Raw genomic sequence first — 24,785 nt, forward strand, 5'->3', positions numbered from 1 at the left:
GCAGATTTGTCAGGCAACTATGGTTGGTTTTTTGGGAGTGTGTGTTGGTTTCGTTTTTGTTTTTTTCCAGAAAAAGATCCCATTCGACAGGAAACTGTAAAATCTGACAGCATTTTGATCCTATATCCTATCTTTGCTTCTGGGTAATCAGGCCAGTGAGAGGTTGTCCTTTCCATAAGACACATTAATGAATCACTCTGTGCTTGCAGCAGTGAGCTGGGTTATAATTTGCCATCCATGCAAGAGGAATGGTGAGTGGTTGAGCACAGCAAGCCATGTCTCCTGGCAAGAGCCAACACAAATCTGCAAATGTCATTTTCCTCTGAAATGCTGCAGGTTTCAAATTTTGTTTTATCCTGACCTAGGAGAAAACCATTTTTAAAGTGTTTGCAGAGTAGAGCTATACCTCCAAATGAATCATGCTAAGCCCAGTAAAATGATATATGTTGATGAACTCCAAATGTTGTATTTGGAAGCCGCTATCATTTCACTGAATTGTTTTTAGGCGTGTTTATTCAAACAGTGAACGGAGGCATTTTTGGAAGGGGGCTGGTCAGGCTGGTCAGGAGGCAGGTCAGACTGGGAAGGATGGGAATGTAATACAGGTTTTAACCAGTGCAAAAATTAAAAGACCAGCATTAAAAAATTGTTTTGAAAATATTTTTGTTCTGTGTCAGTGAAACTGATCTCATCTCGCAATTTAAGGAGAACTAAATATTTTCGTCTAAAAATTATTATTTTTCAAGAAGACATCCAGCAATATTTTTGATCCTGAAGCACCATATTTCTTGACTGCCAGTGCAGCAGAGAACTAGATTATAATACTGAGACAGATGTTATCAATAATAGCAGGCCAAGAAATAACTACATATCTCAGCACGAGAGATTCCTTTGTATTTTGAATCTGGTTGTGCTGTCAAGAAACACAACAGCATCCCAGAAAAATCAAGAGCTGTGACATTAACTAATGTCACTGCTTGGAAATTAAATGTACTAAATTAAATGTATTAAATGCATGTACTGAATATACTGCTTTCATACTGGGTGAGCAATGAAGTTAGAGCCCCAACAATTATGAGACTTGGTGTGATGCTACATAAATAAGTCGTTCTTTATGATACAGAACCTTGAACTCTTTGTTGATTTGGAATTAATTTCTCAGCTTCACACCTGAGTCTCATCTTGAGAGAATCCCACAACACCTGCATACTCCTCTCTTCCAGAAACTAAGGATTCAAATTAATCACTGCATGTCAACAAATCTTCAGCAGAGGAAAGACTGTTCAGACTGCAAGGATCTGCTCAAGGACCACGGTCCTTCAAAAAGGGAAAGAAGTGTACACTGAAAGAAGTGTGAAAAATACAATTAACTTTTCAAAACTAACATGAACACTGAGGAGTCATGGGACCAGAATACTTCTTACATTTGTTCTATTTGTTATTTGGCTCTTGGATAATCTGGTATTTTAAATATAAGGTATATTGTCATGGCTGGCATGATTTTTCCTAATGATTTAAACTGCCCAATATGAGAATGGATTGTCAGAGCATCCATAGCTTTTAGTCTAACACTGCTGTGACAATACTTGCCTTTACTGAGGGTAATTTTTACTATTTAAGAGAAATAGAAATTAGATCACCTTGGTCATTAAGAGAATTTAGTTTCATTAGAAAGGATGAAGAAGGAGAGAAGGGAAATTTTATTTGCAAAATAAACCCATTAGTGTTTTCTTCTTACAGAATAAACCAGGGTAATCTTTCTGCGAGTTATGAGGATAGAAAAGGCATCTCTACTTTGGATTTCAATAGAAAGTGTTGCTTAGCAACAAGAATTGATATTACCTCTAATGATTATCACAAACATCACAGTTCTGCACTAACATCATTTTCACTTGAACTGTTCACCTTCGGTAATGATCTAGGATGACCATTTTATAGGAAAATACTCCCAGGCAAAACAAAAGTAAATTAATTGGTCATAAGCCACCAGATTTTTCCACACAAACCAGCCTTTACTTGCAAAGGATCTATCAACTGTTGTAGCTACTAGAATAAAAACTTAAAACATTTGGGAGATAGATTTTAGCATTTAATAGTCTGAATTAATTTAAATTAAGGTTCTAGTGCCTCTTTTATACATGCAGTTAAAGCTTTATGGTAAAATCTTCCTAGTTTGACCTTCTGAGGGACAGTAAAAAAAAAAAAAAAAAAAAAAAAAAAAGTATTTCTGAGAAAACTTCAGGGCACCTGGTAAGTGGAGAGAGAATATGCTGATTTTAAATAAAAAAAGAAGCAGGTAGGGTGTGAAAGCCACTGCAGAAGGAGGAAAGATGAGTGATGGAAAAAAAATACCTAGGGAACAAACAGACAGGACAAAGAGACTGTTAGTGAAGTACTTACCACTGAAAAATGGGTAGCAGTACAAATTGTCATTACTTGCAACACCTTAAAGCCTTGAGGTATGTCACAAGCAGATGCTGTGCAGCCACTGGCAGTAAAGGCCCCTCAACACCACAGCCTGTGCCACAAAAACTCAGCTGTGCTTCAGGTCTTCATCCCTCCCTCTCTGCTCACCTTTCAGACCTGGGACATGAAGGGTAGGAAGGGACTGAAGAAGGGGAGACTGGAGTTCACCCAGTGGAGGTCCCTGGTTTGGGGATGGATCAGGACTCTTTCACATGAGGCTCTGAGGCTAAAGACCATAAGTCAGAAAAGCCCTGTAGGTCTTGCTCAACACCCCATCCCTCACAGTAGCCTCAGCAAGGCACGTGGAGCTCTGCATCACTCCCCACACAAAGCTGCAAAGGAGCTTGAACGTGACTACAAAGTGCAGCTGGCTCCACACCTCTGCCCAGGACCCCCACGCCCACCGTGAGGTTCTGATTCTGCAGCAAACTAAATGGCAAAGCTGAAAGCAGAGCAGGGCTGTATCCTCAAAGCTATTTTAGGTGTTAGGACCTTCTCACAGATTCCTAGACTGTGACTCAAGAACACCTGTTCTTCAGCCATTTGAGATGATTTCTGCCTTCAAACCCCAGAGAGGGGCCTAGAGACCTTCAGGAAAGCCTGAGCAGTAAAAATCTGTCTTTTTTTCTTTTTTTTTTTTTTTAAAAAAAAACCAAACACCAGAAGAATTTTGGTTTTGAAAAGGAAGCCTGAACTGTCCTTTCTCCAAGCATAAATATTTGCATAAAAATTATGGAAGCCAGCATTACAAAATGATCAAACCCTCACATGACAATCATTTCTTTACTTGCCTGTATAGTCAATCATTTGTGGTTTATTTTTTGTGTGTTTGTGGCCCAGCAAAGTCTGACCTTAATCACAAACATCTTCCCTGTAACTTTCAGAAGCATGTTTGCCTAAGCAAAAGCTGCTGAAGGCATTTGAGATGCCTGATGGCATCTGCCAGGCCTGCCTCTGGTAATGCAAAAGGGCACAAGCCTTCCTCTGGGATTGCCTCATCCTTGCCAGCCTCCTGCAGATGTTTCAGAGACCTGTGTGCATCTCTAATGGCATCCAATACAGGTGTTTCAACAGCTAAATTGGACCTTTGGTCTCACACTATTCCTGAAACTCTGGCTCTAATGAGGAATAAATTTAGGACTGCAAATGTGCCAGGAATTCACAAATGTGTGGATTCCTTTGCAGTGACAGCTCTCCCTGCAAACTGCTTCTCCACACTATGATTTTCCCCAGTCTGAGTCTATATTTTACATTCACGTGTAAAGGTATTACAGGAAAAATAAAAAAAAAAAAAAAGATAAACACAGGCTGAGATTATGCCACAAACAGTAGTTAGTTGTGATCTCAGAGAAGACCCGGAATATGTTTAAATATCAGCAGTGATTCTTGTACCTGTTAACCACACGCTGCACATTAAGGGGCAAACTGAGCAAAGCTCAGAAGCACACAGAATATTACATCAGTGTAGGCAAGTTCTGTGGAGACAATAAGTGAAGTCCAGGAGTGCTTCAAATAGCATTTCAGTGCTCTGCTATCAGCAGAGTAATTCTGTATGCACCCTTTTTTTGTTGTTTAATGCGACTGAATTCAGAGATACACACAGCAAGGAGTTGTCCCTCTTGCGGTGCCTGCTTTGCTTCCAGGTATTTCCAGTGCTCTGTACCTTACAGCAGAGCACCTCAACCAAATGTGTCTGCTGGCCTCAGAATGGAGTGATAAAAAAAAAAAGACATGATTCCCCATCTTCTTAACTCTATTTTGAACTTAGGTTGATAATGGTTTTGCTTTTCCTGTTTTTCTCCCGGTTTCACTAAAAGCAATATTAAAGAAAGAGTTAAAGTTCTGCAACACTCAAATCTTGGTACAGGCATTCATTGAAGGGCATTTTTCTGAAAACCTGGGTGTACTTTGACATCCAGCCATGAAGAGAATGGACTCATTTTTTCCAATCTTGGCAAGACAAGAACTCTTAAATCAAAACAACTTAGTCATATTATGAAAGCTGAGACCCTTGCAAGTTTATATTCCTCGCTGTGTTTGGATATTTGTGTGGGACTGGGGCCAGCAGTAGGGAAAGGATTTGAAGAAGCGGAAAAGGGACTTTGCATTGCTGATTTGACGGAATTTCTGCCTCCTGCAGACCAGTCTGGGAATCACACTCCCATCCACTGCTGTTTCCTGACTGTACACTTTGTATGTGTGTTCAATGATCATGATCTGGCTTCCAGGCAGCTAAAAGAGATTATTTTTGATGCCAAGCATCCGAGCCAGTTGTTTAAAGATGGATGGATACCTAACTGAGCAGTCACCGGCCCTTATATAGACTCTTACATCTGAAATCATCACAACAACTGACATAAATACTCATTTAAAAATCAATAGAGAGAAGCAGAGATGCATAAGCTGCAGAGGCTACAGGCAAGTTCTGGTGTTGATTACAAAGATGCAGCACAGCTACCTAAAAGAAATCAAGAGGTTTATCGATTTCCCAAAGTCTACCTGTAGTTGAGAGAACTGAAAGATACCTGAAACAGTAGAATGTCTTTTGTGATCAGCTTCCTGACTTGCACTAGTGAAAGGAAGCAAAAAATACTTTCCTTCCTCTGGTCTCTCCTCCAAATACAGAGATGCTTTTGTTGCAGGCTTGCAGCAGTAGGGCCTGAATACTCAGGGTACCAAGCCCCTAGCAAAATTTCAAGTGCCTACTCCCATGGGAGTCAATAGAAGAGGATGTCAGGTCATGACAAGATTGGGTTTTGCACTCTGGAGCATAAGGAATTTAGAAAAGAACGTTCCAAAAAGATTTAATTTGCAGGACCTTGAGCAACTCTGACGGCATTGTGAGCAAGCAGAAAGTGTGTGCTGTGTGTCAGGGATCGGCTGAGGCAAATATAAAAATAAGAAAACAGCTGCTTACAAAAGAGCCATGTAGCTGAACAGTCTGTCTGACAGTAGCCAAAAAGCAGATGCCTAGAGAGAAGCATAAGAATAGAGCAAGCGTATTTTCCCAGCACAGCCTGCCAGTCTCCAACACTTTGTGCCTCAGGCATTTCCCGACCCAGTGGTTGTCTGTTGCATTTAATAGCTGAACACAGAGTTCTCCTCCACAAACTTGTCCAGCCTCTTTTTAACCCATGTGAACATTTCAGATCTGCAGCACCCTGTGGCAAAAGTCCAAAGCTTAGACTCGTGGCAGACAAAGAACTACTTTAATTTGCCATTGATCCATTACTTGCTGGCTTCACTTGTTGCCCCCTCTTTTTTTTTTTTTTTTTTTTTAACTAATCATGGTAAGCTTTTAGAACCTTCATCCCTTAAGCTGTGTATGATTCAGTGACCTTTTTCATATCTGTCATATCCCACCTTAGTTATCTCCCATCCAGACAGAGCATCCTAGCGTACACAGAAACCATCCTCAAACCTTTCCTGGTGCTCCCAGCAATCTGGCCTGACAGGAGCCCCTGTGTATTTGCTGATTACACAGGAGGATTTCTTGTAGAGAAGCTGTGCAGCTTCTTCTGGACTGGCATGTTTATCCATGTGCCCACTGTACATAATCTTCATGATAGCTTCCAGTTTACTCTCCAGCTTCAAAGGACTACAGTTTAGTCCTGAGGGAGAAAGTATCTCTTAAGCAAGAGATTACACATTACAGTTGCAGTTCAGCTTTCAGCCCTGAATTCCTTTAGTCTTTTTATTGGAAGTTTTGATGCATTTTTTCCTTGCCTTTTCTTATTTTCTGGCAAGGGGAAAGGGTGGGTGCTTTATCATGCTCTCTAATTGAACTGGCTGGAGTTTTACAACTTCTGAAGTTCAGGCGACAAGGTCCTCTTTTGCCTTTATCAATTTGTCTTAAAGAAAAGTAAACCAGTGTTCAGAAATCAGACATGCCTTCAATCTGAAGAATGAGCCAGTCTCACAGTGCTCTTGAATGAGCTTCCCCTACAGATGGGTAAATACCAAGCCACTTTAAAAGATGCTTACTTTAAAAAAACCCCAAACCAACAAAAAAACCACAACTCACCTTCCTTTCTCTCGACACAAATTAGCTGGAGAGCCTGCAGTCTCTTAGCATGTGCTTATGTGGCATCTTCATATCTCCTCAGGTCATCAGGACACGGTCACCTCTGCCTTCTCACAGTTCATTTTGCTGCTTCAGAGCAGTTCCTGCACAGGGTAAACCCTTTAGGAAAAATCATACCTATATGGATGCTAGGAAAGGCCCTGTGGCAAAGATACATTTTAAAGAGGAATCCCTGACCCTTTTTCTCCCCTCTTCTCTCTCTTTGGTTTATGACAGGGCTCCAACAGTGGTCCATGATATGGACACCTCAGCTGGCCACACCATACCAAGCAGAGTTTTCACTCATTCACAACTCTATTACCTAGCAAATGGGATTTAAATTGACCACAGGTGCCAAGCTCCAGCATACCCAGAGCCCCTCCCAACTAACCAGAGCTTCCCTCCCTCTCAGACCTGGCTCCACCAGGAAGAACAGCATTTCTTCTCCCTTTTTGCTGATGAGATGTTGACAGTGAGTTTCTTGTTTCAAGTCTTCAGATACTGCTGCACTCATAGTCATGCAGGCACTGTGATGCCACAGGGGCAAGAACATACTGTTGTAAAGCCCTTCCCAGGTTTTCCATTGCCTTCCAGGCTGTTTCAGGCAGCTGCATTGCCAGGATATTCCTCTCTGTCCTGACAGATGAAGTGCCTCCCCGTTCCTTCTCTTCCTCCACTGCGCAGCTTATCTGCTACAGCCTTATGCCAGGCACTTCCTCACTTGCTTCAGCTTTCCCTTCCTTCTGGACCCAGGAAAACTCAGTGAATCCCATCATGATGGTGCAGGTACAGGAATGCAACACCAGAGAGGATACAAAGTTGGTGCTGCCCCAGCAGGGTCTCTGCCATGTTATGGAAACTCACCAGCAGCTCGGCCTTACACTGGTAATCAGTGAGACTCATTGTGGCTCATGATAGATGTATATCTGATTTTCTGTTACACTACTTTAACAAGGATGATTTAAATGATTTGATGATGTGTACACACATGCATACACACAGCTGAAACACCTTGTAGTTCTTCATGTCACTGTAAGAACAAGCATTGGAAAATATCAAATTTACTGATCTTCAGGCATGGTCCTCCCAGTGAGAAACATGGGTAAGATTTGGCTGCAGATGGTCACTGACTTGCAGCAATCACCTCACCTGGAGTGCCTGGCAAATGAATGACCTTGCTTCTCCTATTAATATCAAGCCATTCATTATTTGTATTACATGTGAGGATGCAGGCAGAGTACCTCTGACTCTCACAACACTTTGATCACTGTCTGAGAGCTAAAGACAGAAGGAAAGGCCGATATGGAGAAAAGGCCACAGCTCTACTGCCTCCGCCAAAGCAGGTGCTGAAGTTATGGCTTGTTCTTATCATTTGTGCCCAATAAAATGGAAGATGCTTCATACAGTTTAAGGAATGAATCTCTGCTAAAGTCCTGACACTACTGCAAATGGGAAATTTCAGGCCCTCAGCAGCCAGCCACATGAGATCTGAGTTCTGACAACTGCTATGAATCACATACATCATGTGTTAGGCAATCCTCATTCCATGCTGAAACAGAGGTGGCCACTCTGCAGTGTCATGTCACAGAAGTCACATCAAAAACTGCAATACCACATGAGATACATAACCACAGAACAATCAAACATGGTTTAATTCAAGTCCAGAAATAAGCTCTGTTCTTCACAGTATTTTCACAGCATAAAATAGATCAGGACCACATGACGAGAGCAAAATTCGGGTGTCAGAAAAGTATAACTTGTTATTAATAAAGAAATATTTTTTTAGTTGTCCTGATAAAGGTTTAGGATGTATCGTTGTATATAAGTAATAAGGATGAGAAAAAACTTGGTAAGGAAAATTCTCAATGATAAATTAGTTATACTTATGTTTTGATAGCTTGAAATTAAGTTTTTCTAAAGCTCCGGTGCCTATCTGCTGAGGCAATTGTGTGAATTGAATGCATTCAAGAAGTAATGGACACTTCCCAAGAAAAGGCCATCTACTTTACTTTAAAAAAGTATTTTAGGAGCCATCAAAGAAAATGCAACATGAAACTAGTAAAAATTTTCATTCCTTCTGGCACAGATCTCTTTGCATTCTCTCTCTCTTAAGATGGCTTTTTCCATTTCTACCATTTATGTGATCTTGAGGCTCGAGCATGCAATGTTTCTTTAAAAAACAAAGGAAAACTAATCTATTCCAACCCAAAGAACACATTATCTTTAGTGCTAGAAGGAATGGTTAAGATTTCTGTTCTGCATTAAAAGTATCAGGGTCATATATTAAAGCTTGTGCTTTGGGTTTGGTTCTTTTTTAAAAGATTCCTCCTTCTGGTCCCTCTGGTTCTCTCTCTGGTGCCTGTTTAGTAACTTTTATATTTATAATGGCTTAATTTGACATATCTATGGCCAGCTGGATTGTTGAACTCATAATATTTTTTTAGAATTTGTATTAGCAGAACATACTTTGAAAAGATTTCCATTAACTAGTTTATATCTCAGACATGCCTCTGTGATCATCCAGAGAACAAGGGAAAAATGACCTGACATTTCTGCCCAGTTTTCATGGAATATAAAATTAGAGGAAAAACCTGCTCTGAAGCATACAGAGCAGGGGTTCATAAAAATAAACATCCTTCACCTATTTTATGGAGAAAACTCCTTTAATCTGTTTAATAGTGTGGAATAATGCTGTTCAGTTAAACATATTTTTGTTAAGCAAAGATTGGATTCTGATGTCTTCTGCCTGGCAGTAACTTGAACCTGTTATTATGATGCCTTTTAACAGTCATCAAAACGTCACAAATTTGGCTCCACACCAATGCCAGCACCTCAGCAATGCAGAACACCAGGTGTTGCTGAAATACAATGCAAAAGGAGGAATGGATGTCACAAATCTGCCTTGCCTTGTTGACAGACTACCTCGTGCTAAAGTGTAAAGGCAGGAACAAGACAAAGAGGCTGACAATGCCTCAGGCTTCCATGTACATTTGTGGGTAAAATCAGTTCTACCTATAAAGATTTTCTGGCTTCACTATATATATATATATATGTATATAAAAGTTGATATTGGATGCATTAAATGCAAAATTACTATTTCATTTTTGAAAGGTTTGATGCATCTTCATTGACACAGTTTCTTAGCTTTTCTCAGAGATTTTGTCAAGGGAGTGTACTGTATTTAAAAAATACTCAGTTAATTTTCTCCACATTTCTGCTCCTGCCGTACTTATACTTTCTCTGGTCCAACAGTCCCTGCTCAACAATTCATGCAAACCTGCCTCTCTTCTCCCCAGTTTGTCTCCTTGATGAAATTGATCTCTTCTTATTTCATTTCCAGTCCCCGTTCCAGGGGTGGGGGGAAATTTCCATTATCCTTGTCTCAGTTCTTAAAAACCCATCTTTCAACCCTACCCTGACTTTCCAGGCAGCATCCATGTATTTCAGGTCATTTCCCCCCTTCACACTGCCAGGGTGATAAACGCCTCTTTGGTTTGCCAAATCTCAGCCTTGCCAAACTACAACCTCCAAAAGATCTGAGTGTGCCCCTTTTCTCCCTGATCAGGGAGCTGAAGATGTTAAAAGACACACAGTGTAACTATATTTGAGTGAATTTTAACTGGGATATCAGTGAGACACATCCTTGCCCCAAAGCTGACCTCCCGGCAAGGCTCACACTTTCACTCCCAAGGCCTTAGAGGAGATGAAGAGCAATGAACCATTTTCAAAGGAAAGGTCACCACGAGTTTAACATGAGCAAAATGACATTTCCTCCCAGCTTTATTTACAGAACCAGATGAACCATTTCAACTAACATTTCCAAAGCCCAGCATGAGAAGTTTCAGCATGAATAGATAAATTGACAAAATTATAAAAAGCTGAGGGCAGGTTGCTTTCCTGGAGAACACTGGGGGAAGAGGAACCATGTGCCAGCTCTGTCAGAGAACTTTTCCCCTTTAAACTTACACTGGCAGCTGCAGGGCAGCCAGTCTGCACTCCAAATGGTCACTGTATTTCTTTTTAACAAGAGTTTGGACCTGTTTCAAGCCTAATGCTAAAATTAGTTCTTTCACTAGCTTTTTAATTTTCCAGTTCAAAGGCTCGAAGTTTTCAGAAACCATGTAAGCTGCTAGTGAAGGTTACAGTCTGGACCACAGTTCTGAGTCCAAGATGTCCAACAGAAGCTGGTTTGCATTTTATAGGAAGCCAGATGAACACAGCACAAAAAGACAAAAGTCTCGCACTTCATATCAATCTCATGCTGCAATCGGGAAAAATACAGTTCCTCTTTTTACAAAAGCCAAGGAATTGAGAAGGATGAATACCAAGATATAAAGCTTTGGCTATAATCACAGCGCGTGGTAGTTAAGATGTGGCTTTTTCTAAGAGACCTCTCTCTCCAGGACACAAATTATTCCAAAGACATAAACAACATGCCAACCTGACTGATGCCATTTATTGCTGCTTTCTTTGATGAGATCACCACATGCTACTGCAGAGCAGAAGCAGCCTCAGTGCCTGAGCCCCAGTTTTATGGTTCAAGCATCAACAAAGTTTCTGCTCAGGAAATTTATAGCCTTTGCTAGCCCCAGACTGAAACAAAGACACATCACTCACATGCTACAACCTTCCCAGCAAACTCAGGTCCACATGCACTATTTTTCAGCTTCTTTTCTGGTCCTGTAATTTTGCAAGTAGACACAGGAAAAATGTTAAAACAGGGAAGCTGTATCAATAAGCTAAATTCAAATTTTCTTGAAATAAGTAGCAGTCTCAGAGTGCCAGCTCGGGCTGTGTAAAACTATACACTCAAAAATGTTTGGCTTAGAAAAAAATTACCGTAATTCATTTTCCACCAGTGCTCCCCAAAGTAAGCTTCTTAGGGTATTCAAAAGGCAACACTGCACTAGTAAGTGCTTTACCCTTTCAGTCATTACATTTTACTTTTTACATCAAAGATGTTAACTTGCTTTTAAACCAAAATAGAGGCCCTCCTGAAATTTTTATACAAGTGATTTTTATATACTGTTTTTTCTTTCACTTAGACTTCCAGTTACCGATTATGTTTCAGGGTTAGGAAATACCTCATGAGGAAAGCCAAATTTTAAATAGGCAGATATGCAAGGTCATAATTTATAAATTATTTTTTTTTTCCTTTTTAATTCACCCACCTGGTGTTCTGATGTGCTCACATATCTACCTACCTTTCAAGGAAAGTTTTACAAGTATTTAATCTTTTATTTTTCGCCATAAGGTAATAAATCAGTGCAAACGACAATGCACGCTCATCAGTTACCAACATATTGCTTTATTTCTTGGTAGCAAATTAAGGCTTTATAGTGAGATTTGTACAGTACAGGCCAATTTAAACATCAGAAACTTTAAAAACCATGTAGCACTATTCACTCAATTTAGCATAGCCAGAAAAAGTAGCACTTTTTTTTTTTTTTTTTTAAATAAACAGTAAAATGTTACTAATTAGGCCTTATATTTTAAGAGTGCAAATGGTTCAAAATCCAACCATCCTCAGGAATGGACTTAATTTTTTTAACTATCCTTGGGGCCATTTTGAAATAAAGGATAAACAACAGAGAGTATAGCTGGCTTGTATAAAATATACCGTACTACTTGCTGAAGAAGTATCTCTAATTTAAAAAATACAGAAAGGAAAACCAAAGAGATACGAACTGGCCAAAAGGCAGCATCATCCCGTATTACTCACTGACCAGTAGTAGTAGCAATGACAAATTCATTTTCCATGGGCCTCTTTGCTTTAGTACAATCTGATTTATAATTCAGAGCTGATGACATCCTGTATGTTAAGAAACTCAAAATTGGAGGAACATACATAAGTTACAGGAATTTTAGCAGCAGCAGGACAAGTTCCCTCTGCAGGGACATGTCCAAACCATTGCTTTTTTGTAACGTGAGAAAGCATTGCTACAAGTATTTCCTCAGCAGTTATGTATTTTTTCTCGAGCATATGGATTTTCACTTCATATCTATGATTTTATTAGTGTTGTCTGGAGATGATGGAACTACTGCTTATGAAAACCAGACACGGTGCTTCCCTTCTTGTGTTCTCTACTGAGACATTTATAGCGTTTGAGCTGAATGTATGAATCCACCTGTCAGTCAGGCGCAGGGGGCCTGCCTGAAAATATCATCACCCTTAACGTGTCTGGCTTTCAGATCTGAGCATTACATGTGAAAATGCAGAGAAACAGCTGCCAGAAAACTGTGCAGAAAGTAACCATGAAATGAACACACGCTCCAGAGAAGGAGGCAGTGAGATGGACGGACCTCCAAACCACTCTTGCATGAGCAAGAGTGACCACGAGAGTGCAAGGGGCTCCCTGTGTCTCAGGGTAATGCTGGTGTTTTGATTCCTTGTTGAACAGCAGCTGTTTCTCCAGCCTGAGGGAACACAGACAAGGTTTCACAAAATCTAAATCTGATGTGAACAGCACTCCAAGCCCCTCTGTCACTGTGGGATGTTACCTAACATCAGGCTATTTTTGAAGTCTCCACCTGTCCTTTGAACTGGAAGGCCACAGAAAAGTGTTGGGTTTCTATGTGTATTAAGGCACATGCTGAGTTTACCTCAACGCACGTGCCTGGTTTGCTCAGGGGTTGTCAACTGCAGTGGTGCTACAGCTGCTGAAGAGACAGAGTAAGAAACAAAACCAGACTTTCTGGTGACAGCTGCACAGCAATTTGGGACTGCCCCATGCGAGCCACTCCACAACACCGACTTAAAGTCCCCAGTGTACTACAGTGTTGTCTCAGCTTGTCACAGAATTACAGCAGCTTTTCAGGCTGATTTGCTGTCTTTTCCCTTTGACAGGCCACCAATATTTCATCCGTTGTCCTTCACTCTTTTTCACATGTCACTGTTTATCAGACCCAGAAGTCCCTATCTGCTACCAGAGGGTGGTTCTACACATGCAGGAGAGGGCCCATTCAGAACTGAAGGCTGTAGGAGTGGATGATGCATGAGTGGCCTGGAGGTGAGCCTTCCTACACAACTGGTTATGGGCACAATCTCCAGATGCATTCAGCAGAGTGCTCAGTAATGACCAGAAGGTCTTATTTTGCCTTAATCAAGAAAGTTTAAGAACTTTACCCAGTATTTCCTGAGGAATTAGCATGGATGACTACCAAAGAGAAATTACCTGGAGACAAGGAGATGTTTTATCAGTCATACTGGAAGACACATATTGCATAGTCAGCTTCACGAGCACAGCTGGAATTCAGATGTATTCAGCACAGCTTAGTAGCATTTCCAAAGGAGGGATTATGTGCTATTTCCTTTGGAGGTAGCTACTGTGAACACTCATTGCTTTTGCATTAAGGCAGCCTCTCCACGGAGCCCCACTGCACCTTAAAAAAGTGATCATACAAAAAGCAAACAAAATAGTCCTCTAGGCACACCCCCCGCCCCTCTCACCCACAGCATACAAGAAAAGCTGACTCCCGTGAGCTATAGAAAAGACAGCATTACTGAATATGGGAGCACGTGTTTATACATCAGTGTTTTTAATACTGCATTGTAACAACAGGGGGGGGGTCCTTTCAGAAGAAGGCAGGGTTGGTGTGCTCTATAATACAGCGCTTGCAGTGTCGCTTCACGAATCTCAGAGCATCCACAGAGACATCACAGTCCTGCACATTCAACATCTGCAGGTCGAAACAGTTGGCAGCTACAATCTGCAGGCCCTGCCCCGTGATGCTCTCGCACGATTTCAGGCTCAGGCGCTTCAGGTTGAAACAGTTGAGGGCTAGAAACTCCAGGCCGGTGTCTGAGACCAGGGGGCACTTGCCGATATCTAGGGATTTGAGTTTTGTGCAATTTTTGGCGAGGTACTCCACGCCGTGGTCCGTGATGCCCTCGCAGCCCCGCGCGTTGAGGTAGCGCAGCTTGCCGCAGTACTTGGCGATGTAGCGGATGCCCACGTCCGTGATGCGGCCGCAGTGAGCGATGCTGAGGTACCGGAGGCGCGACTCCAGCTTGGCCACCTCCCGCATGCCAAAGTCACTGACGAAGCGGCAGTCGCTGACGCTGAGTTCCTTGATGGAGGTGCAGTAAATCATCAGGTAGCGGAGACCCTCGTCGGTGATGCGGACGCAGCGGCGCAGGTAGAGGTGGGTGAGCTGAGTGCAGTGAGCGGCAATGGTGTGCAGTCCCTCGTCCTCCAGGACGAAGCAGTCCGTCATGTCCAGGTAGCGAATGGAGATCTGCTTCCCGTGTAAAGGAGACAGCTTGATGGAGGCTTCCCGGGTCAGACTGATGCACGTGACTTTGGAGCAGCCTAAGTGGAAAAACACAGTGAGTTGAAGCCAGCTCCCAAAAAAACCCACTCGCGCGGCAAGAGCGGAAACTGCCTGCTGGATGTGGTGAAGGTATCTTCGTGCTGCAAGAGCAGAATCGTCCTGACTAACTATCCTGAACTTGCTGTGATGACGAACTTCCCTGTGCCACAGGAAAGAATAAACTCCACTGAAGACAGTGAGGATGCTTCGGGATTTTGAGCACCAGCAAAGAAACAGACCGATTTTGTCCATATCCCAAATCCAAAAAGACAGTCCTAGGTTTATCCAGGGACAGTCCATGAGATGTTAGTGCAGTATAAACCCACTAACAATTTGAGAAAATGGTACAACATGACAGCTAATGCAGATTTGTCACCAGAGGCAGTCTTGTTGCTGACTTGGCTGTGTTTGTAAACCAACATCAGAGCCTCTTGCACCATTCAACCCCATTGTAAAAAAGACAAACCCCACCCACTCTCCAAAAAGCATTTGGGGAACAGATGTGAATCCACCCCCAAGTCTGCAATGTGGGAAAGATGCAAAACTGTGGCAAGAGCATGTGCTTGCTGAAGGGTGGAGATTCGGGTAACCTAAGGAGAATGGGGAGACTCAGCAGGGGCCAGAGGACTGTTTAGGGCATGAGAGGATGTGCAGTGATGCATAAAAAGCCTGTTTCAAGTGCGAAAGTCTGGCCACGAATGGAGGCAACTGGATGAGAGCAGAAACACCAGACTTTGCAAGGAAAGATTCAGATTGAAGGGAAAAACACACTCACACACTTCCCCCCCTTTTTAACATCCATGCTGTGCATGGTGGTGAATGAAATCTTTTTTTGGAAAGTGCTATTTCTGTTGCACTGCAATCTGTCAGTCTCCAGCTCCTGAAGAGAAATTCTTCTCTGTGCCAAGTTCAGCTGGGCATTTTGCATTAGCACAGCCAGAAACAGATGCAAGGAAGAAGGGAGGGTCTATCTGTTAGTGATCAAGGCCTTTCTGTAGTGCTGAAACACTGGCCAACAGGAATTAAGTGACCCATGAAAAGCCAGAAAAGTTAGGGTGATGACCTTAGAGCTCTGTGAGCTCATTTCTTAGAGCTCAGAAATGCTGCACAAATACTGCAGTAAAGAGCATGAAAATGTATGGAGACCACCTTAAAAACTTGAATGACCCAAACACATACTTCGTGACAGAACAGGTTCTCATTTGGAGACTTAGAGGAAGCTTTGAATATGCTTCAGTTCTTAAGCACAGAAAGATAAAAAAACCCTTGAGATAATCCAGTGGGCTCACACAAATGGTATAAGATGCATGGTATATGGACTCAAAGCAGTTTGTCACCTGCAATTAGGTTTCTACATTCATCATTTGAATTTGTAGTTGGATTTTTAATTTAGATTTCACATTTCTTTGAACAGATGCATATTTTACCTCAGGCCTCACACAATGAAATGGGCAAATTGTCCAGAGTTCTGGGACACTGAAGCAAATAATTTTGTCTGATAGACAACTTTTCCTTAAAACTGAATGCTGCAATTTTCTCTTCAAGACTGTGTTGGAGATCCAGGTATGTTATGGTGCAAACTTTGAGAATACATTTGCCTTCAAATAAGTACTGCATACATACTCATTAATGAAAAGTGATTTTTCTAAAGGGAAGCAGTGCATTACTAATGGTTTAAAAATTTCCCCTTGAATATGTTCCTTGGAGTACGTGATACAAAATGCACCAGAGAAGTCCCCATCCTTGAGCTGCATTTCCACAGAAGAAGCAGAGACCTAGGCAGAGTTCTCCTGGATCTGACACAGCTGTGGCTATTGCACTTGCCTGAGGGGGTTGCAGGATTAAGGAATCAGTCTTGATGTTTTATATGCTGACCAGAATTCAATTTTAAAATCTGGCCAGGGGAGAATAAAGGGTTGATGAGGCCATGGAAAAGGTTCTGTCTTGCTGAGGATCTAAGAAGGGGAAATGCTTTAATGACTGCAATTAGATGACTGCAATTAGAAAGTGAATGAGCCAGAAATCTCACAGCAGGGTTGGAGTCACTGTACATCAGTGATCACTGTTTTGACAACCTAAGCATTGTCTTGTCTAGTTACTTTGGTTACACTGTAGAATATTTCATGGGAAGGGGATTCAAAATGGTCTCAGCAGAAAAAAAAAAAAAAAAAAAAAAGAAAAAAAAGAAAAAAAAAGAGTCCATGTTGATACAGAACTGCTTGATTTTTAGGCAGAATGACAGGTTCCTGGGTCTGTAACAATTTTTCTGTCCTAAATAATAAAAAAGCTAAAAACAAAGCTCTTGCAGCAGGATTTTCCATAAAGTAAGTATAACTGATTTTTAAAAGGGAGGGGAAACTTCCAAACAGATTTAAAAAAAAAAAAAAAAAGAAAATTGGCTAGTGTGTTAGATAATAACTTGCAGTCAAGCTCAACAAACTTTTAGAGATATCTCTAGATCTGTCCACAAAGTAGATGTTGAGAGTGACAGACCTTACATTGTGGAAAACTCTGAAAATTAATATGAACATCTGTTTTTGACATTAGAGGTTTTGGTATGTTACTGCTGCCAGGTAACCATCCAAGAGGGAGAGAGATTTAACTAAATGTACAACTGTAAACTGAGTTTTAATTAACTAGCTACAAGTATAGTCTTATCCACCAGCACGTGTACCCAACTTTTTTAGCTCAGTACAAAAACAAATCAGTGAACCACTTCAGTCCTGCAAACCACTTGAACATGCAGATGCATGTCCTACTAACTGCTCCTTGGATTTGATTACAGAACTGATCTTCTCATGTTTAGCCCATGTTTGGCCTTCTCAGTTTAGCCCAGACTTTGCCCAAGGACCTAGAGCTCAGCTTCATTTCAGACAACTCCAGGAAAAGTCTGTACAGCACCAAAACTGTGGCTTGAAATCTTATTACTGTAATTTTTCTTTTAAGACACTCATCTATGAAAATAAATTTCTTTTTTATTTTTCTTTTCTCTCTTGTCTTACCTTCTGTTTAAACACTTAATACCCAAAGGGCAGTAAGAGAGAGATCTGCATAAGTACTTGTGGCACAGTCTGGGATGGGGCTCAGCAAGTGTTTTCAGCACTTTCCTCCATACCACAACGCAGACTGGTGAAAATCTGTGCCCCTGCCCTGGGAAGAGGAAGACTTACAGCTACAGATATGTGGACTGCTTTCATTTTTTAGTTTGTAAGCCCAGAAATCACTGCTACTGTTTGAGAAAATGAGGATGAGAAAGAGAAATATAAGTCACTTCTATAGGAAACATCCACAGAGATGAACAAAGTGATGTTTTAAGAAACAGTTTCAATCTGTCCAACTGTTTCATTATTTGCTCAACCAAGGCTTTCTCTTGCTCCATTTCTTTATGTGTTGCCCACCAAAACAATTTTACTTTCTTCTCCCCTATATCAATTTTCTCACTTCACAGAGCACTTCCTGGAACTGCCTTTTGCTGGTGCTGGAAGATGTCCCTTTCCTGCCAATTCTGCAATTTGTTACTGAGCAAAGATGACACTTTGATAAGACTCCAAGAGGAGATACTCTGAGGAGGTGTCTTGCACCTTCCAGAACAGAAAAAATGAATGGGACAGAACAGGTGGGTGGATAAGAGAGGGTTGTTTTTTTGTTAGGTTTTGTTGTTTTCCTTTCTTTGTTTGTTTGTTGTTTGGTTTTATTTAAAAAAAAAAATAATGAGGCCATCACTGGCACACACAATAAGAAGATATATCAGACTCACTCTTAACTTGGCAAGTTTGTTGTGGTGTATTCTGCCTTGTGGCCGTTGCTACTACTGAGGTTACTTCGAGCCCTAGCAGACAGTATTCTATTTACTTAGATGTAATCACTTCCCATCTTCTGCACATGCCACCAAGTACAACATTGCATGTAAAACACGTGAACAATAAACTTTCTCAGAAACCATCATTACCTACCCTGACACACTGTGCAGCAACCCTTCAAAAAATCAGGGACCAACAAAAAAAAGAAGTAGAAAGCACTTTTATATATTTTGTTTCAGCCAGACAGAAGAAGGGTAAAATAGAATCCAGCTTCTAAAACATCCTCCATAATTGCCCATGTCAGAACCAAAAAAGCAAGCTCAAAAGAAGACCCCAGAGATCAATAATCCTCAATTCACATATGCAGGTATATGCAGCAAAAGCTGTGTCTGTACTCACACACCCTGACTTCTGAAAATGTTCAAAACCAGGATTTTTCCTGTGCATGCTCCCAAGAAGAAGGACAACTTATAAAAATGGGTGATTAAAATTACTGCCCTGTTCCACAGATGAGACAGAATTCAAGAAAGAGAAGCCCCCTAGACATTTTGGATCAAATTGAGGAGCTTTTAGGGACAAATACCAGCTTCTAGGTCTGAAAGGGAAATCACAAATGAAGACTGATTGCAAAAGTTCATATTTCAAGATTTGGTATAATCTTTTTATTTTTCCTGCTTTTGAAAATCCCCTGTTAGATCTGTATTATAGCCATCAGCAGAAGCTGTGGACCAGAGCATTTTCAGCCACCTACATGGATATCCCCAGGTACACTCGGTGTGTCAGCTCACAGACTGGTGTGGCAAGGCAACTCACCCTTAAACTCAGCAATTCTACTTCTCCTGTCTCTCTAGGCCCAGCATAACCCAGCCATTCAAATCTCCATACCACCTGAGAGAATGCAGTAATAAAAGCATAAATATGCCTGGGCTACAGACAGCCTTGAAAGTAGTATGCAACTCTCAGTCTAGATCACACAGGCACAGGCAGGTTTTTCCTGGTGTTGGGGATGCTTCAACCTGAATGACTGGTTAGCAGTCTGAAGTTAACGTCAGGATGTACTGAAGATAAGTAATTCATCTGCAAGGTCACTGTGAATAGATTCAATGGGACAGAGACTCCTTATCACCTGGCATTTTCAGAGAGAAAAATCACAAAAAGTGGTTAATTCTGATTCGCTGATACTTGCTTTGATGCCTTCCATGACATACTGCCATCCTAGAAATACTAGGTGAAAGATTTGGATAAATCAGTTAAAAAAAAAAAAAAAAAGAAAGAAAAAAAAAAAAAAAGAAAACAGTGCACACCAGATAGGCAACCTTGGAAAAATCAGGGTTTTGAGTACGAGTGACTCAGTATTGCTTCCTGTCTCCACTTTGTCCTGCTTATTGCCATTAGTACCTCTGCAATGGGAAATCTGGTCTGGCAGATTAATAACAACATCAGACTGATAACAAGTGAGATCACAAAATAAGTATTAAACATCAAATTTACGTCAGTGCTCCACTTGGCTGCATCCTTTCAACTAGGTGCCAACCTATTTGCAGAGAGGAAGTTCTGTGTGACTGACCTTGGGAAAAAATATCTTGTATCCCCAGAGCATATCTGAGGGCAATTGTCCAAAGTATCTGTGCTGACCATAACAGCTGCAATGATACAGTGTAACTGTTAAAAAAAAAACAACAACCCCCCCAAAAAAATCCAAACGAAAACCTCCAACAAAACAAATAAAAATCCCAAAACTTTAAAAATATTAATGTAGCTAGCCAAAGTCTGCTTAAAGTAGCAAAGAAATTCAGGGACCTTAAAATTTAACTAGGGATGACAATTTTGTTTCATATCCAGGCAAAAGTCTAGCACTGCTTCTGAGCTCTTGCTCAAGCCACTCGTTAGGTTACAGATGAAATATATAAATCTACATAGAAACTACATATGTAACAATAAAACAATTTCTGCACTAATAGTTATGCTCTAACATATGATGTGCCACTAACTGCAACATAGGCCCTTGTAAGGATTCTTGGTGCAAAAATCTATGAAAAGTACTCATGATATTTGAATGAGCCACCTCTGCTAGCTCCTCTCCATCAGAGGAGGCTTGGCCACTCAAGAAATGCTGCTGGCATTTGTGGCACTGGGATTCTGGTGGTGCTGGTCTCCCCAGTACCCTGTTAGGAGCCTGGCATTCCTGCTTCAAAAGACAACAGAGAATGGGTAAGTGTGCAAGTGATGGTGCCAGGGGTTCGCCAGGCTTTAAGACTCAGAGACATCTGAATTGAAACATTTCCTGTTACCTGAAACGTCCAGGTGTTCCAGGTTTGGGCACAGTGACACGACATCGAAGACAGCCTCATTGGAGATATTGTAACAGCCAGACACCTCCAGCCTCCTCAGTTCTGGACAGCACTGGGCAATGGTGTAGAGTCCTCTGTCCGTGAGCCGCCTGCAGCCACTAACAATTACCGTCTCCAACATGAGACATACGTTGGGGGTATCCTGACAAAGCCTCCGGGTCAGCACTTTCAGAGCCCTGTCGACGTTGATGGTCTCGCCAGTCAGGCGAATCGTCCTCCAGAGCCGGGGGTCCCAGGCGATGTTGTACCAGCGGCGGCACACCCGGGCGCAGCGGCACAGCTGGTTGGTGGGGAGGAAGGAGAAGATCTGGACGATGGAGTGGTCGGGCAGCCGGTCTATGTTAGCCTGCTCCTTCTGGTGCTTGGAGGCCAGCCGGATGAGAGGATGAGTGAGTCGGGTCGGAGGAGGCGAGTGGACCATGGCAACAGTTTCCCCAGTGACTGAGGATGAGGATGTCGACGAACCTCTGCCATTCTGGAAACCGGGGGAATTCGGTGGGAATATTAATGCTGGGCTGGGTGTACTGAGCGTCCGCATGCTCAGGTCGGAGTCTGGAAGACAAAACACACGATTGCAGTAAAGCGGCGAGCAGACAAAGGGCTCTGGGCAGCAAAGCAGCCTGCTAGCACATTTGTTCATAGCACACGAGAGGCTTCAGGGTTTGTGGGGTGTTAAACAGTCAATTTTACCAGTGAGAGTGAGGAAATGTATTTTAAAAACAATCAGAAAACATAGTCTAGAAACACTCTTTGCTTCAGTGTTGGGTACCTGACAGAGATGCACCCCTTAGCTGTGCTGTCAGTCATGCTAGCAAAGGAGGGGCTGCAAGGTCAGAGGCCCATAAGGAAGAGAAGGTGGCAGTGGAAGTCCAGGAATTTTAATTCTTTATACTGTCAACTAAACACTGCAAGAAACAAGTACATTTGAATCGCAGCCTTTTGCAACAGAGAGTAACTTTCCATATCCTTGGCACTACCTAGGCAGCAGTGAGCTGTTAGGGTGGGAATGCTGTGGCCCTTCACCTCTCAGCTCCTTCAGACATTCAGTGGGAGGCCAAAGAAGAGATCACAAAGCAGCTGCTACTTTCTTCACCAGGCCTGGGCAGGTGTGAAAAGTACAACCCTGAACAGTTATTTTCATTGTGTCATTAAATAGGTGCATTTTTCATTCATGGAAAATGAGACTCAGCAGTTCAGCCAAGAGCCCAATGACTAGTTCTTGAAAGGGGGTTGGCTGTGCCTCTACGTGTGCATGCAGAGAGTACTTCTTGTCGATGGACTAGAGTGAACTTCAGTTGGATTTTAAAAAGCAAGCCCAGAAAAGTAAGTGGTGAGGAAACAGCATGCCTGGAAACTTGTTACAGAGCTGTTGCACAACTTCTACATGCATTTTTTTCTGAGGTTAATTGTAACACTGCAAGCATTCAACCCCTCCAAAAGTCCCCCCAAACAATTTACTACTTATTTACCTACTTTATTTCACCTCACTGGCAAAAAAAGAGGCACAAATATAGAGGGCCTCTGCTACTTAGAAAGCTTGCATTTCCAGTCATTTCAATTATTTTCCCTCTGTGCTGACGTTCTGGCCTACAAGTCATTTCCACTCCCGCTCTCATTTCTCCAAGCAAAGCAAGCAAGAGACTAGAGGACAACTAGGATATAATATTGATAGTCAAGTGAATGCCATAAGCAGTACATTTAGAGACCCTGAGGTACATCAGCAGTATGCTACTCATGATGCAACCAGTATATGAGAGAGGAATGCTGCTGCTAAGCACACTCCTTCCATCTCTGACCTCTCAGTACTGATCTCAACAGAAATTATTTATGAAAGAAAGCACAATCCAGAGATTAATACAAGAACCAGAGTCTAGTGGCCAGTAGAATAACAAGTACCATGAATTGAGTAAGAAAATTAGTTTTAAACCATCAGGCTTTCCTCCTTGTCATATCTTCTACTATCACTTCCATGTTCAGACATTTCAAGGAAGCATGCAAAGCCATCTCCTTAAGTAACACCAATTCTACAGCTTGGTGACTGGGACAGCATAGATAGGAGCTAAGCAGGGTAGAACCAGAAATACATTTAACAAACCTGCCCAAATCTGGGTTTAGGCATAGCTTATAAGTAGATACACTTTAGATTAATATGATCACCAAATTAAATAAATTTTGAACTAATTTGATCAGTGAATTCCACAGGAATTTCCCAATCAAGCTTTTAACTTAGCCCGGCACAGGCATGCTCTGATCTCACTAGCTACAACAGCAGCAACCACAGACCTGCATTTTGACAGCATGCCTGCAAGAGGGAGAGGCATAACTATTTATTTAGCTGAAGAACCCAAAATCCAGCAATTTGCCCAAGATCACCTAGTTCAGTAGCAGAGAGATGAAAGTCATCTCACCCTGTGAAGGAAAAACCTACACTACCCACCTACTTCTCTCTTTCTCTTTCAGTATCTTGTTTTACTTTGACAGAAAGTCAGGATTTCAGCAAGTGACAGGAAAAACATTTTCTTCACAGCTTCCGAGTCTATGTTCTGGCTATGTGGACATAATCCAGGAATTTGTGTATTTTTGAGGAGGAACTGTATCTTAATGCAGAGTGGGTTTTGCAGACACTCTGCTCCCCTTTGAGACCTCCTAATACCCCTTTGGCAGCTATTCCAAATAATTACACAGAGGAGCGTTATTTGGAAAGCATCTGGGATATGCCGGTATTTTAAAAATGAGATTCACAGCTGGGGAGAAAAACAACAAAACAAAAACACCAGCAGCAGCCAGGCTCCTGCAGACAAGCACCTGCTCCACAGACCACTTAGGCAACAGTCCTCTAAATTAATTTTAACAAGGACTTTCCATATGGATTACCACCCTCACATTATCACCAAAACCAATGACAGTGCCTGAAGTTGTGCAGGAGATGGGGCAGACTTGAGGCTTCTACTTTTTGCTCTTTTCTTGAGGTTTTATGGCAAGGATGCTTCTAATATAAAAGAATACATGTTTTTCAAGTGCTGCATGTATCTTCTTCAATTAATACATATATCTGGCATCGTGGATTCCTCTCCTTTCCTTTTACTTTGTTTCATTTTTTGGTTTGGTTTTCACACAAGCACAAAAAGGCTAAACAAAATGATACAGATAAAACCTACAGAACAAATACTTCTTTCTACTCTGCTAAAAAGATGGCCTAAAATCAAAAGCAAAAGGTTTCATTTTTTAACATCTGCTATAAACAATTCTTAGTAATATGGGTATAGTTATCTCCTATAAGTGAATCTTCCAGAATATTTTGAAAACTGTTGAAAACACCTAAAAATCAGTGCAGGGTTACACCCTTCCCTACTCTCCATTCCTACTAAAGTATAAAAAAGCATTTCATGATCCACGATTCTCTCCCCCTCCTCTGGTGATCAAAGCACCAAGCTAATACAGCTAATATCCACTCCTTTTGGATAAAACATGGCGTTCCTTCATCACTCCTGGGCACTCTGCAAATAACCAATACCTTAGACAGTCTGAATGCATAGTGAATTACCAAAACGTGGTTTTTAACTTAGACCTAGAGCTAAAAAAGGTTTGACCTTCTGCTTCACGGGTATGCTTCGTGCTTGCTTCATGCTCTATAATAATTTCTCTCCTTTGTATAGCAGTTCCAGATGTGCATCCTGTATTTCCTTTACTATAAGTCCTCAAGGTGTGTCATGTGAAATTTGCTCCCTTCACCTTTGAGCACAGGCTTCCAGACAGACACCTACACACGCATACACACACATCCCACCTCCA

At 41.7% G+C, this 24,785-nt stretch overlaps 1 protein-coding gene across 1 annotated transcript in view; it reads right to left on the bottom strand.

Annotated features, from left to right (window-relative positions):
• Nucleotides 1-11,817: 11,817 nt before the first annotated feature.
• FBXL7 (F-box and leucine rich repeat protein 7) overlaps nt 11,818-24,785 on the bottom strand; it is a 175,888-nt gene continuing 162,920 nt past the window's right edge. The window contains exons 3-4 of the mRNA XM_071736647.1: nt 20,934-21,545; nt 11,818-14,841 (exon numbers count right to left, since the gene is read on the bottom strand). Coding sequence (XP_071592748.1) covers nt 14,105-14,841; nt 20,934-21,545 — 1,349 coding nt within the window. The 3' untranslated portion in view covers nt 11,818-14,104. The remainder of the gene's footprint in view (nt 14,842-20,933; nt 21,546-24,785) is intronic.

Source organism: Heliangelus exortis, chromosome 2 (genome assembly GCF_036169615.1).
Source record: "Heliangelus exortis chromosome 2, bHelExo1.hap1, whole genome shotgun sequence".
NCBI lineage: Eukaryota > Metazoa > Chordata > Aves > Apodiformes > Trochilidae > Heliangelus > Heliangelus exortis.